At 30.0% G+C, this 16,564-nt stretch overlaps 1 protein-coding gene across 1 annotated transcript; it reads right to left on the bottom strand.

The window, feature by feature from the left end:
• Positions 1 to 13,992: 13,992 nt before the first annotated feature.
• Positions 13,993 to 14,367, bottom strand: LOC142230810 (large ribosomal subunit protein P1-like). Its single transcript, XM_075301435.1, has 2 exons — positions 14,265 to 14,367; positions 13,993 to 14,189 (listed from the first exon to the last, which is right to left on the bottom strand). The coding sequence occupies exons 1-2, from the start codon at positions 14,365 to 14,367 to the stop codon at positions 14,008 to 14,010; spliced, it is 285 nt and encodes a 94-aa protein (XP_075157550.1). The 3' UTR covers positions 13,993 to 14,007.
• Positions 14,368 to 16,564: the final 2,197 nt, after the last annotated feature.

Raw genomic sequence — 16,564 nt, forward strand, 5'->3', positions numbered from 1 at the left:
TATATAGTCCACTGAAATTTGGTACATTGTGCTAGTATATGGCCGTTAATAACCATGCCTAACTAGGTCCATATCGGTCTATAGTTATATATAGCTCTCAGATAAATAGATCACCAATCACACAAAAATTGGTCCATATCAAGTTCATAATTGTATATAGCCCACATATAAGCGAAACCCATATTTCAATTCTGGCTCTCTACGTACCGTGCAAACGACCATATCGATTCGTAATTATTTGTAGACTTACCTATACATACCTTTTTTGTCTAATATATCCCACGTATGGACTAACTCACAATTTAGAAAACGATGTTAAGAAGTTTTAAGATACCACAACCCAATTAATTCGATTGTAGATGACAGTCTTTCGTTCCATGGTGGAGGGTACATAAGATTCGGCCTGGCCGAACTTGCGGCCGTATATACTTGTTTTTTTAATTGAAATGTCTTCAATCACAGTATGAATTAAAAATTTAATTGAAAATCAATTAAAAAATTAATTGATACTATTAATTTTTGTGATTGATTTTTTTTAATTAAAAATTAATTTTTTTTCAATTGAATATTTTTTAAAAATCAATTAAAATTTTATTTGGAAAATTTTTCGTGATTTTTTTCCGTGTATGGATAGCGTTTTTGTTTTTGCTGCACCACAGAAAAAAATATTACCAAAATATAATTGGAAATTGCGTTTGGAAATACTATTCTCTGGTTCCTTAAATTCTGATTTAAATCTAAATAAAAATGCAAATATAAGTAGAATCGAAAAACCTTACAACTTAAAACTCGTACACGCAAAAAAATAATTCTTTCCTCCCAAACGAAGTTTTAGACAAACAAAGTTCGTTTCTAATTTGCTTTTCGCTGTAAGGAAGTTCATTTGGAAGAAAAGTATATACTGTTTATGATAAACGTTTACTTTTTTCCAGGATGTAAAAACAATTTCATAAAGACTAACTCAAAAAACAATCTTTTCTGGCTAATTGCATTTTCCCTCACATCTTTCTCACTTCCACGAGGTTTTTTAGTTCTTAGCGCCTTTTTCTGTAATACAAACAATGTAGAAGAAATTATACGATTTTATAAATTTTTAAAATTTTACCTTTCGCCTGGACGGAGAATCGAACCGCGGACCATGCAATTTGTAAGCCAGCACACTATCCCCTGAGCTACGTAGCTGTTATTGTCATCAATAGCTAACTATCCATATAAGTTATATTAATATAGCATAGCTTGCAGCGCCCACGAGCCGATTAAACCAACTTTATTTAACAGAAACAAACATTTAGTTGGGCACCGTGGAGCAGTGGTTGCTACGTCCGCCTTGCATGCCAAGGGTCGTGGGTTCGAGCCCTGCTTCGACCGAACTCCAAAAAGCTTTTTTGTTTTTTTTTTTTTACATATATTCCAGATATGTTCGAAAGATTCCGAAAAGATGTTCAACATTACATACTACTATATTAAATTTTTACTATGAACTGTAAAATGTATCTTATTAAAGACTTATAGCCTGTTTCTGTATGTCGAACGAGCTCTATCGATCGACTGAAATGGAAACAAACAGCTGAATTTATAACCAAAAATCAGCTGTTTCTATTCATTTCAGTCGATCGATAGAGCTCGTTCGACATACAGAAACAGGTTATTAAAGTCAGAAAAGAACAGTGCTTGATATAAACGAAATGGACTGTGTTGTTGTTTCAAAAATAACTTTTTTTATTGAAAAAATAAAAATTTTGTAACAAACGAATTTTTTTGGTGATAAAAGTTTAACATTTTCGAAGCAATTCAAAAAACTCTAACAAAAGAAAAACATTTTCGGTACACGTTTTCCAAACGTTTTTTTTCTTTGCGTGTATTGGTTAGGGTATAACTTTGATCTGTAGAAAAATGTACCTACCAGAAATATTGATTTTAGACTACATAAAATACATACCAATCGATTCAGAAACACCTCCTGGGTCGATCTAGCCCTTGGTGTCCATCCGTTCGTCTATCCATGTATTTGTTGTACGCAGTATTCCGGTCCATGGTTGCCACTCGAGCCAAAAATAATCTATCAAAATTTGGAGGAAATTCTTCCAAAAACTACCAAACAAACAAATCTTCTACAGAAAATTTTATCAAAAATTTATTTCTATAGAAAATTTTGTCAAGATTGTATTTCTCTAGAAAATTTTGTCCAAATTTTATTTACATAGAAAATTATAAATAACAAAAATTTTATTTCTATAGAAAATTTTGTCAACATTTTATTTCTATAGAAAATTTTGTCAAAATTATATTTTGTTGTTTTTATTTAAGCTTAAAACCATGCATTGACTAAACTACAAGTGTAGGTTAGGTTAGGTGGCAGCCCGATGTATCAGGCTCACTCAGACTATTCAGTCCATTGTGATACCACATTGGCGAACTTCTCTCTTATCAATGAGTGCTGCCCGATTCCATGTTAAGCTCAATGACAAGGGACCTCCTTTTTGTAGCCGAGTCCGAACGGCGTTCCACATTGCAGTGAAACAACTTAAAGACGCTTTGAAACCCTCAGAAATGTCACCAACAATACTGAGGTGGGATAAGCCACCGCTGAAAAACTTTTTGGTCTTCGGTCGAAGCAGGAATCGAACCCACGACCTTGTGTATGTAAGGCGGGCATGCTAACCATTGCACCATGGTGGCTACAAGTGTAGCTTAACCATCAGAGGAAAGGAATGTTTGTCAAATTTATTTGGGCAAAGCCCTATAGACTGCAAGCAAAACTATCCACTAATTATCAGAATAAATTCACTTCAGTTCACTAAACCCAAAGTGAACCACACTTGAACCTTCCGAAAAAAGGTTTATGATATCCGATCTTTGCCGAAATAATTTTTTTTATTTCTATGGAAAATTTTGTCAAAATTTTGTTTCTCTACAACATTTTGTCAAAATTTTATTTCTATAGAACATTTTCTCAAAATTTTATTTGTATAGAAAATTTTCTGAAACTTTTATTTGTATAGAAAATTATCAAAATTTTATTTCTATAGAAAATTTTGGCAAAATTTTATTTCTATAAAAATTGTTGTCAATATTTTATTTCTACAGAAAATTTTGTTAAAAAATTTATTTACAAAATTTTATTTTAGTTCTAAAAAAAATTTGTCAAAATTCTATTTCTGTAGTTCTGTAATTTTGTCAAAATTTTATTTATCTAGAAAACTTTGTCCAAATTTTATTTCTATAGAAAATTTTGTCAAAAATTTTAATCTATAGAAAATTTTATCAAAAATTTATTTCTATAGAAAATTTAGTCAAAATTTTATTTCTGTAGGAAATTTAGTCAAAATTTTATTTCTATAGAAAATTTTGTTAAACTTTATTTCTGTGGAAAATATGTCAATATTTTATTTCCATTGGGAATTTTTTGGAAAATTTTATTCCTATAGAAAAAATTTTCAAAATTTTATTTCTATAGAAAATTTTGTCAACATTTTATTTCAACAGAAAATTTTGTCAATTCTTTATTTCGATAGAAATATTTTTCAAATTTTTCTTCTATAAAATTTTTGTCAAAATTTTATTTCTATAGAAAATTTTTTCAAAATTTTATTATTTATTGTTTATTTTAATCTATTTAAATCTATTTAATCTATTTAAAATATTTTCGGTACGTGTACTTTGGTGAGAAAACAAAAACGAATGGACAGAGAGACTAAACTTTACATGCCTTGTTTGTTTATTATTATTATTATAATTTTATTTCTATAGAAAATTATGTCAAAATTTTATTTCTATAGAAAATTTTGTGAAAATTTTATTTCTATAGGAAATTTAGTCAAAATTTTATGTCTATAGGAAATTTAGTCAAAATTTTATTTCTATAGATAATTTTGTCAACATTTTATTTCTATAGGAAATTTTGCCAAAATTTTATTTGCTACAGAAATATTTTGTCAAATTTTTACTTCTATAGAAAACTAACTAAACTCACTTGCTTTTAATAATCTATTTGAAATATTTTCTATACGTGTACTTTAGTGAAAAAAAAAACGAATGGACAGAGAGACTAAACTTTACATGCCAAGATTTTTTATTGTTATTTTTGCAAGGGATGTCTGATATGCATATTCATGGTACCTTGTATTGTTTATCTTCACAAGAACAAAAATATTGTTTATTGCTGTGTTATGGAAACAATTTTTTGTTGTATATCTTGCAACATGAGAACAAACAACAAATTATAAAAACATTACTCTAATATAATCTTGGTAAATTCTTCGTTTTACAGCTGATGGTTTTCCGATGATGTCAAGTTTGAAAGACAATAGACAATTGTTTTCCACTGCATTGGTTATTCATTTCAATTTTAAGTCATAATCAGACCAGAAGAGAAGATCTAGCCACTATAGTATGAGTGTGGTAGCTAACAGAGGAAATATTATAAAACTGCAATAATAATCTTGCAATATTATTGTTAGCTGTGTAACACCCACTTTCTGGACAAGGTCATTTCACAAAGACAAATCAAATATTCCGTGATCGGATGAATGCATATTTTGTAATCTTCGTCAATAAAACATAATTAGTTAAAGTATTCTGGGAAATTATATTGCTACTGATACCCTACATTGACTAAATCGATATAAAACGAATATAGAAAATTTTGTCAAAAATTTATTTCTATAGAAAATTGTGTCGAAATTTTATTTCTAAAGAACATTTTGTAAAAATTTTATTTCTATAGAAAATTTTGTCAAAAATTTATTTCTATAGAAAATTTAGTCAAAATTTTATTTCTATAGAACATTTTGTCAAAATTTTATTTCTATAGAAAATTGTGTCAAAATTTTAGTTCTATAGAAAATTTGTCAAAATTTTATTTCTGTAGAAAATTTTGCCAAAATTTTATTTCTATAGAAAATTTTGTCAAAATTTTAGTTCTATAAAAAAATTTTGTCAAAATTTAGTTCTATAGAAAATTTTGTCAAAATATTATTTGTATAGAAAATTTTGTCAACATTTTATTTCTATAGAAAATTTTGTCAAAATTTTAGTTCTATAGAAAATTTTGTAAAAATTTTAGTTCTATAGAAAGTTTTGTCAAATTTTTTTTCTATAGAAAATTTAGTCAACATTTTAATTCAATAGAAAATTTTGTCAAATTTTTAGTTCTATAGAAAATTGTGTCAAAATTTTATTTCTATAGAAAATTTTGTCAAAATTTTATTTCTATAGAAAATTTTGTCAAAATTTTAGTTCTATAGAAAATTTTAGTTCTATAGAAAAATTCTATAGAAAATTTTGTCATAATTTAATTCTAATAGAAAATTTTGTCAAAATTTTATTTCTATAAAAAATTTTGTTTCTAAAATTTTTATTAAATTTTATTTCTATAGAAAATTTTGTCAAAAATTAGTTCTATAGAAAATTTTGTCAAAAATTTATTTCTATAGAAAATTTTGTCAAAATTTTATTTCTATAGAAAATTTTGTCAAAAATTTATTTCTATAGAAAATTTAGTCAAAATTTTGTTTCTATAGAAAATTTTGCCAAAATTTTATTTCTATAGAAAATTGTGTCAAAATTTTAGTTCTATAGAAAATTTTGTCAAAATTTTATTTCTATAGAAAATTTTGTCAAAATTTTATTTCTATAGAAAATTTTGTCAAAATTTTAGTTCTATAGAAAATTTTGTCAAAATATTATTTGTATAGAAAATTTTGTCAACATTTTATTTCTATAGAAAATTTTGTCAAAATTTTAGTTCTATAGAAAATTTTGTAAACATTTTAGTTCTATAGAAAGTTTTGTCAAAATTTTATTTCTATAGAAAATTTAGTCAAAATTTTAATTCAATAGAAAATTTTGTCAAATTTTTAGTTCTATAGAAAATTTTGTCATAATTTAATTCTAATAGAAAATTTTGTCAAAATTTTATTTCTATAAAAAATTTTGTTTCTAAAATTTTTATGAAATTTTATTTCTATAGAAAATTTTGTCAAAAATTTAGTTCTATAGAAAATTTTGTCAAAAAATTAGTTCTATAGAAAATTTTGTCAAAAATTTATTTCTATAGAAAATTTTGTCAAAACTTTAGTTCGTTGTTTTAATTAGTTGACCTTTAAACTTTTAATTATATTTGCTTAGTTCGGCTTGAGGTCATGTGAATCAAAACAGATGTTGTTGTTTTAAATATAAAAAATAAATAAATATAAATATAAAAATACAACTCAAAAAACAACAACATCTGTTTTTATTCACATGACCTCAAGCCGAACTAAGCAAATATAATTAAAACTTTAGTTCTATAGAAAATTTTGTCAAAATATTATTTGTATAGAAAATTGTGTCAACATTTTATTTCTATAGAAAATTTTGTCAAAATTTTAGTTCTATAGAAAATTTTGTAAACATTTTAGTTCTATAGAAAGTTTGGTCAAAATTTTATTTCTATAGAAAATTTTGTCAAAATTTTAGTTCTATAGAAAATTTAGTCAAAATATTATTTGTATAGAAAATTTTGTCAACATTTTATTTCTATAGAAAATTTTGTCAAAATTTTAGTTCTATAGAAAATTTTGTAAACATTTTAGTTCTATAGAAAGTTTTGTCAAAATTTTATTTCTATAGAAAATTTAGTCAAAATTTTAATTCAATAGAAAATTTTGTAATTTTGTAAAATTTTGTATTTTTAGTTCTATAGAAAATTGTGTCAAAATTTTATTTCTATAGAAAATTTTGTCAAAATTTTATTTCTATAGAAAATTTTGTCAAAATTTTGTTCTATAGAAAATTTTAGTTCCATAGAAAAATTCTATGGAAAATTTTGTCATAATTTAATTCTAATAGAAAATTTTGTCAAAATTTTATTTCTAAAGGGTGATTTGTTAAGAGCTTGATAACTTTTAAAAAAAAAAAAACGCATAAAATTTGCAAAATCTCATCGGTTCTTTATTTGAAACGTTAGATTGGTCCATGACATTTACTTCTTGAAGATAATTTCATTTAAATGTTGACCGCGGCTGCGTCTTAGGTGGTCCATTCGGAAAGTCCAATTTTGGGCAACTTTTTCGAGCATTTCGGCCGGAATAGCCCGAATTTCTTCGGAAATGTTGTCTTCCAAAGCTGGAATAGTTGCTGGCTTATTTCTGTAGACTTTAGACTTGACGTAGCCCCACAAAAAATAGTCTAAAGGCGTCAAATCGCATGATCTTGGTGGCCAACTTACCGGTCCATTTCTTGAGATGAATTGTTCTCCCAAGTTTTCCCTCAAAATGGCCATAGAATCGCGAGCTGTGTGGCATGTAGCGCCATCTTGTTGAAACCACATGTCAACCAAGTTCAGTTCTTCCATTTTTGGCAACGAAAAGTTTGTTAGCATCGAACGATAGCGATCGCCATTCACCGTAACGTTGCGTCCAACAGCATCTTTGAAAAAATACGGTCCAATGATTCCACCAGCGTACAAACCACACCAAACAGTGCATTTTTCGGGATGCATGGGCAGTTCTTGAACGGCTTCTGGTTGCTCTTCACTCCAAATGCGGCAATTTTGCTTATTTACGTAGCCATTCAACCAGAAATGAGCCTCATCGCTGAACAAAATTTGTCGATAAAAAAGCGGATTTTCTGCCACTGATTTTGGTAATAAAATTCAATGATTTGCAAGCGTTGCTCGTTAGTAAGTCTATTCATGATGAAATGTCAAAGCATACTGAGCATCTTTCTCTTTGACACCATGTCTGAAATCCCACGTGATCTGTCAAATACTAATGCATGAAAATCCTAACCTCAAAAGAATCACCCTTTATAAAAAATTTTGTTTCTAAAATTTTTATTAAATTTTATTTCTATAGAAAATTTTGTCAAAATTTTATTTCTATAGAAAATTGTGTCAAAATTTTAGTTCTATAGAAAATTTTGTCAAAATTTTATTTCTATAGAAAATTTTGTCAAAATTTTATTTCTATAGAAAATTTTGTCAAAATTTTAGTTCTATAGAAAATTTTGTCAAAATATTATTTGTATAGAAAATTTTGTCAACATTTTATTTCTATAGAAAATTTTGTCAAAATTTTAGTTCTATAGAAAATTTTGTAAAAATTTTAGTTCTATAGAAAGTTTTGTCAAAATTTTAGTTCTATAGAAAATTTTAGTTCTATAGAAAAATTCTATAGAAAATTTTGTCATAATTTAATTCTAATAGAAAATTTTGTCAAAATTTTATTTCTATAGAAAATTTTGTTTCTAAAATTTTTATTAAATTTTATTTCTATAGAAAATTTTGTCAAAAATTTAGTTCTATAGAAAATTTTGTCAAAAATTTATTTCTATAGAAAATTTAGTCAAAATTTTATTTCTATAGAAAATTTTGTCAAAATTTTATTTCTATAGAAAATTTTGTCAAAATTTTATTTCTATAGAAAATTGTGTCAAAATTTTAGTTCTATAGAAAATTGTGTCAAAATTTTAGTTCTATAGAAAATTTTGTCAAAATTTTATTTCTATAGAAAATTTTGTCAAAATTTTATTTCTATAGAAAATTTTATCAAAATTTTAGTTCTATAGAAAATTTTGTCAAAATATTATTTGTATAGAAAATTTTGTCAACATTTTATTTCTATAGAAAATTTTGTCAAAATTTTAGTTCTATAGAAAATTTTGTAAAAATTTTAGTTCTATAGAAAGTTTTGTCAAAATTTTATTTCTATAGAAATTTAGTCAAAATTTTAATTCAATAGAGAATTCTGTCAAATTTTTAATTCTATACAAAATTTTGTCAAAATTTTATTTCTATAGAAAATTTTGTCAAAATTTTGCAAAACCTACCAAAACACCAAGAATTATACCAATCTACCAATCAGTTAAAATATCTACCATTTTTGGTAGAATTCTACCAACTGTGGCAACCGTGATCTAAACACCTGTCATCATTGATGTCAGGAGTTAATTAAAATAAATTTAATTTAAATAAAATTTTGCTGAATTATAGCCAAAATAATTTAATATTGCTAAAATCAATTAGACATTTTAATCTTTTTTATTAGATATATTACATAATATTATTATTTATTTTTATTAACTCGTATACATATTTTAGAATCGTAATGAAGTGATCATTTATTTATCGTTACCTGAGGGTGTATTTAAGTCGCTTTATCCAAATGTTGCATTCTTACACCTTTTAAATTTGCCTTCCCTTAATTTTAAGTATCCTATTCAAATTGTATTGGGTTATACCAGTATCGTAGTTTTTTATTTAGTTTGAATTTAATTATTTATTCTTTAGTAAATCTAACGGGTGAAGCATAAAACCAATTAAGATTAATCGAAATAATGAAGATTTTACAATAGAAAAATCGTGATTAACATTATTTAAATCCAATAACAGATGTTGAAACTAAGCTCCCTTATATTATAACTTATATTTAAATATTCTTAACTGAATATTGCATAATTGATGTAATTAAATAATATCAACAGATCATGTTTTTTGTTAACTCTTCTTAGTCATTCACTTTGATGTAATCCATTCAATAAAATAAGATATACGTCATAATTTCGAATTGCAATAAAAGATTTCACAAAATGCATTCAATAACACTATGTAACTCAAATCTCGGTCAGATGGCTAAAAATTTTTTCTTGGCTGGTTTTGAAGAAAAAAAAACCAACAAAATGTTTTGTGCGTTTGAATTTTATATTTTTTATTACATCACGCCCAATACTTTTTTATTTGATTGTAATAGGTACCTTCCGTTCTGCTAAACAGAACGGAGTCTGATGCTAAAGTACATATTGCGAATAAAGGAATTGCAATTAAACTTTCTAGGTGAACATAGCATACGCGTTTTAGTAATTAAAATTTTTAAGTTGGCTTTTACCGTAATAGGTACCTAAAACGAATTTCTAGAATAGTGCTACAAAATATAAAATTTTATTCAGCTTTAGTTAGCATTGTACGGTCCTTGAAATTTATACTCACGGTTAGTTCAAAAATTTTTGCGACATACTAGAAATAAAGAAAATGTCATTGTACTTGGTTTCTAACAACCATGCAAAAATTTATTCTTATCGGTCCATAATTATGTTATATATAGCCCACATCTAAACCGATCAAATTTGACCTCCGGAGCCTCTTGGAGGAGCAAATTTTGCACGCGGTGTTAGTATTATATGATCTCTAACAACCATGCAAAAATTTATCTTTATCGGTCCATAATTATATATAGCCCCATATAAACCGATCCCCAGATTTGACCTCCGGAACCTCTTGGAGGAGCAAATTTCATCCGGTTCGGTTGAAATTTGGTACGTGGTATTAGTATATGGTCTCTAACAACCATGCAAAAATTTGTTCATATTGGCCCATAATTATATATAGCCCTCATATATACCGATCCCCAGATTTGACCTCCGGAGACTCTTGGAAGAGCAAATTTCATCCGGTTCGGTTGAAATTTGGTACGTGGTGTTAGTACATGGTCCCTAATAACCATGCAAAAATGTATCCATATCGGTCCATAATTATATATAGTCCCCATATAAACCGATCCCCAGATTTGACCTCAGGAGCCCCTTGGAGGAGCAAATTTCATCCGATGTGGTTGAAATTTGGTGCGTGGAGTTAGTATATGGTCTCTAACAACCATGCAAAAATTTATCCATAACGGTCCATAATTATATATAGTGCCCATATAAACCGATCCCCAGATTCGTCGTCCGGAGCCTCTTGGAGGAGCAAATTTCATCCGGTCCGGTTCAAATTTGGTACGTGATCTAAGTATTAGGTCTTTAACAACCATGCAAAAATTAGTCCATATCGGTCCAATTACATATAGCCCTCATATATACCGGTCCCCAGATTTGACCTCCGAAGCCTCTTGGAGGAGCAAACTTAATCCGATTCAGTTGAAAGTTGGTACGTGGTGTTAGTATATTGTCCCTAACAGCCATGCAAAAATTAATCCATATCGGCCCATAATTATATATAGTCCCCATATAAACCGATTCCCAGATTTGACCTCCGGAGTCTTTTGGAGGAGCAAACTTCATCCGATTCGGTTAAAATTTGGTACATTGTGCTAGTATATGGCCGCTAACAACCATGCCAAAATTGGTCCATATCGGTCTATAGTTATATATAGCCCCCATATAAAGCGAACCTCATATAAAGCGAAACTTCATATTAGAGGGGTGCACGTGACACGAAATTGTCGTGACTCACGAAAATTTTCGTGACTCACGCGTGAGTCGTGCGTCACGCTCATGGCAACGGCATGAGTGTGCGTGAGCTTGATTAACAAACCAAAATGTCGTGCGTGAGCGTGAATCACGAAAATATTATCTTCGTAAGTGTGCGTAAGTAAAGATTTACGCTCACGAAAATAATACCACTCACCAACATAAAACGCTTAAGAGTTAAATTCATTTACAATTTTAGTGACACCTGGGATGTTAAAAGTGTAAGAACGCTCTCGATTTTAAAAATGCCCAAGTTTTCAGACACGTCGCTAGGGTAAATTACTCATAAAATTGTTCGTGAGTCACGATATTTTTCGTGCGTCACGGTATTTTTCGTGAGTCACGACATTTTCGTGCGTGAGTACAAATTTTCTTTTCGTGAGTGTGCGTGAGCGTGAGTCCTACCAAACAATATCGTGTGTAAGATTTTTCCGTCGTGAGTGTGCGTGAGCGTGAGTAAAATATTACTCACGTGCACACCTCTACTTCATATACGTTCGTAATAATTTGTAGACTTCCTATATACACCGATCAAGAACTGAATTATATACGTATTTTATCTCTTTGTTATACCCTCCACCATAGGATGGGGGTATATTAACTTTGTCATTCCGTTTGTAACACATCGAAATATTACTCTAAGACCCCATAAAGTATATATATTCTGGGTCGTGGTGAAATTCTAAGTCGATCTGAGAATGGACGTCCGTCCCTCCGTCCGTCCGTCTGTTGAAATCACGCTAACTTCCGAACGAAACAAGCTATCGACTTGAAACTTGGCACAAGTAGTTGTTATTGATGTAGGTCGGATGGTATTGAAAATATCGGTCCACTTTTACGTATAGCCCCCATATAAACGGACCCCCAAATTTGGCTTGCGATTGCTCTAAGAGAAGCAAATTTCATCCGATCCGGCTGAAATTTGGTACATGGTGTTAGTATATGGTCTCTAACAACCATGCAAAAATTGGTCCATATCGGTCCATAATTACATATAGCCCCCATATAAACCGATCCCCCGATTTGGCTTGCGGAGCCTCTAAGAAAACCAAATTTCATCCGATCCGGCTGAAATTTGGTACAGGGTGTTAGTATATGGTTTCTAACAACCATGCAAAAATGGGTCCACATCGGTCCATAATTATATATAGACCCCATATAAACCGATCCCCCGATTTGGCTTGCGGAGCCTCTAAGAGAAGCAAATTTTATCCGATCCGGATGAAATTTGGTACATGGTGTTAGTATATGTTCTCTAATGACCATGCAAAAATTGGTCCACATCGGCCCATAATTATATATAGCCCCCATATAAACCGATCCCCAGATTTGACCTCCGGAGTCTCTTAGAGGAGCAAAATTCATCCGATCCGGTTTAAATTGGGTACGTGGTGTTAGTATATGGTCTCTAACAACCATGCAAGAATTGGTCCATATCGGTCCATAATTAGCCCCCATATAAGCCGATCCCCAGATTTGACCTCCGGAGTCTCTTAGAGGAGCAAAATTCATCCGATCCGGTTGAAATTGGGTCCGTGGTGTTAGTATATGGTCTCTAACAACCATGCAAGAATTGGTCCATATCAGTCCATAATTATATATAGCCCCCATATAAATCGATCCCCATATTTGTCCTCCGGAGCCTCTTGGAGGAGCAAAATTCATCCGGTCCGGTTGAAATTTACAACGTGGTGTTAGTATAAGGCCGCTAATAACCATGCCAAAATTGGTCCATATCGGTCTATAGTTATATATAGGCGATCCCCAATCACACAAAAATTGGTCCTTATCGGTTCATAATCATGGTTGCCACTCGAGTCAAAAATAATCTACCAAAATTTTATTTTTATAGAAAACATTGTCAATATGTTATTTCTATAGAAACTTTTGTCAAAATTTTATTTCTATAGAAAATTTTGTAAAAATTTTATTTCTATAGAACATTTTGTCAAAATTTTATTTCTATAGAAAATTTTGTCAAAATTTTATTTCTATAGAAAATTTTGTCAGAATTTTATTTCTATAGAAAATAGTATCCAAATTTTATTTCTATAGAAAATTTTTTCCAAATTTTACTTGTATAGAAAATGTTGTTAAAATTTTATTTCTATAGAAACTTTAAACTCAATTATATACGTATTTAATCGTCATCTTTTAGGTAAATATATATATATATATATATATATATATATATATATATATATATATATATATATATATATATATATATATATATATATATATATATATATATATATATATATATATATATATATATATATATATATATATATATATATATATATATATATATATATATATATATATATATATATATATATATATATATATATATATATATATATATATATATATATATATATATGGACTATGTGGTATATATTACGGTGTTAGGAAGTTTTAAGATACCTTGCCATCGGCAAGTTTTACCGCAACCCAAGTAATTCGATTGTGGATGACAGTCTTCAGTAGAAGTTTCTACGCAATCCATGGTGGAGGGTACATAAGCTTCGGCCTGGCCGAACTTACAGCCGTATGTACTTGTTTTTTGTTTAATTTATACCACGTATGGACTAATTTTCAATTTAAAAGACGATGTTAAGAAGTTTTAAGATACCTTGCCATCTATAAGTATTACCACAACCCATGTAATTTGATTGTGGATGACAGTCTTTACTAGGAGTTTCTACACAATCCATGGTGGAGAGTACATAAGATTCGATATTGTTGAAAACAATTAAAAACAAACATATTGTCCATTTAATCGAAGAGAGCGAAGCCCATATCACCGTCAGATTCCTCAGGTTCCTCTTCCTTCTTCTTTTCTTCCTTCTTGGTCTCAGCGTCGGGAGCAGCGCCACCAGCAGGAGCGGCAGCACCACCAGCGGGAGCAGCACCGACAGCGGAACCAATGTTGGTGATCAAATCCTTAACATTGACACCTTGTTTATTATTATTTTTTAATTTTATTGTTCATAAGCAAAAAATGTCGGTAATAACATACAAAGCCGTCAAACGCTGCACGAAAGTGGCTCTGCGGAATTTTGGTCCGTTCCCGGAAGCACCATTCACGGTAGAGGCGTGCTGAGCACGATGGTGGAATCGTGTTGGAATGTCCATTGTCTGCGGCCGAAATGTTTGTCTGCACAGCATTTCAATATTGTCTTTAGTAATTTGGGTTGGACCCAATACGAGAGAGGAGCGATCATTGGTGGCCAAACGAAGGTGTAAATTATTACGTGACCTCTTGTTTGTTCACAAACTGCTGAATTTGTAACGGCTTCTCGTGAAGAAAACCAAATTCAGTACACAACATATGTACTAAACTCTATATGAGTTGCATCCGTTTTCGCGATATGTTCAACTCACGAGCAATCTTATTAAATAACTCACCGCGTTGTGGATTTTTATAAAATCTCGCCTTCACTTTTCTGATAATTTCTGGCAATGTTAACGTTTTTGTCCACTTTTTGAATGCGAGGCAATCCCTAAGGACGCAGCGTCTACCTATACAAACCCAAGTTATATTATGCGTAAGTAGCGAATCTTTGAATCAATTGGCACAAGTGGCCGATAAAATTGCGGATACATCCAAACTATGGGATATCAATGCTATTGCATCAAGCTAATCGGAAGATTCTTCATGAAACAAAATTTGGAAAGGAAACCCGTAGCCATGTATTTGCTGTCATTGCGATTTTACTTTTTTTTGTGTGGAACAAGATTAAATAGAACCTCTTTGCCACTTGTTACATAGTGTAATCAATGTATTATTTATGCAAAGAAATAATAGTTTTACTTTCATGTTCTTCATAGCATTGCCTTTATTGAGTAAATTATAGAAAACCAACCAACAACATAACGCATTGTAATTTTAGATGGTCTTTGGTAAAGTGGTATTGAATTACAGCCACAAGCTGCCATCTCATATAAGGGTTTTCTCCTTTGATCGTTACACTAATTATGGAGACCCTTTACTATTATTTTTATTGTATTTGCCAATTCATATTGTTTTTACCATTCTTTAATGGGTTTGTCAACTGTATGAATTCTACGATGATTTTATAAACATATCCATTTACATATGTGTAACTACCAGTAACCTGTCTTTCACGCTTGCAAAAAAAGGAAAAAACAATCACCTACTACACAATATCTATTTGGAGTAGGCTGTGAGAAAAGCGTATGGTATAAATAACATAGCAATGCAAAACAAAAGACTTAAGACACAATCACCAATATTCTGAAGATGGAAAATATTTTTTTATTGCCATAAGTAGAATACAGTTCAATATAAAAAGGCAGCAAAATAATGGAAGAGATAGCTATATAAACCTTAATATATATATGTTAGGTTAGGTTAGGTGGCAGCCCGATGTATCAGGCTCACTTAGACTATTCAGTCCATTGTGATACCACATTGGTGAACTTCTCTCTTATCACTGAGTGCTGCCCGATTCCACGTTAAGCTCAATGACAAGGAACCTCTTTTTTATAGCCGAGTCCGAACGGCGTTCCACATTGCAGTGAAACCACTTAGAGAAGCTTTGAAACCCTCAGAAATGTCACCAGCATTACTGAGGTGGGATAATCCACCGCTGAAAAACTTTTTGGTTTTCGATCGAAACAGGAATCGAACCCACGACCCTGTGTATGCAAGGCGGGCATGCTAACCATTGTACCATGGTGGCTACATGTGTAGCTTAACCATCAGAGGAATGGAATGTTTGTCAAATTTATTTGGGCAAATCCCTATAGACTGCAAGCAAAACTATCAACCAAATATCAGAATAAATTCACTTCAGTTCACTAAACCCAAAGTGAACCACACTTGAACCTTCCGAAAAAAGGTTTATGATAGCCGGTCTTTGCCGAAATAAATGTGTACATCTCTTTTCCTTTAACATTAGAAATTTTATTTCTATGGAAAATTTTGTGAAAATTTTGTTTCTCTAGAAAATTTTGTCAAAATTTTATTTCTATAGAAAATTTCTCAAAATTTTATTTGTATAGAAAATTTTGTAAAAATGTATTTTAATAGAAAACTCTGTCAAATTTTTATTTCTATTGTTGTTTTTGATCTCAGCTTAAAGCCATGCATTGACTAAACTACAAGTGTAGCTTAACCAACAGAGGAAAAGTATGCTTGTCAAATTTATTTGGGCAAAGCCCTATAGACTGCAAGATGGTTGGATGTACAGCTGTTTCGGAATTACCACATTCCTCATCAGCATCCTCTACTTGCAGCAAAACTATCAACCAATTATCAGAATAAATTCGGGTAATTCACTCAACCCAAAGTGAACTACACTTGAAC

Source organism: Haematobia irritans, chromosome 3 (genome assembly GCF_050003625.1).
Source record: "Haematobia irritans isolate KBUSLIRL chromosome 3, ASM5000362v1, whole genome shotgun sequence".
Lineage (NCBI taxonomy): Eukaryota > Metazoa > Arthropoda > Insecta > Diptera > Muscidae > Haematobia > Haematobia irritans.

What these genes read in the sequence shown, in the direction of transcription:
- LOC142230810 (XM_075301435.1), bottom strand. Translation starts at nt 14,367, where the DNA reads ATGGACATTCCAACACGATTCCACCATCGTGCTCAGCACGCCTCTACC. An exon ending in CAGAGCCACTTTCGTGCAGC is followed by an intron (nt 14,190 to 14,264) that starts GTTTGACGGCTT and finishes ATAATAAACAAG; the next exon opens with GTGTCAATGTTAAGGATTTG.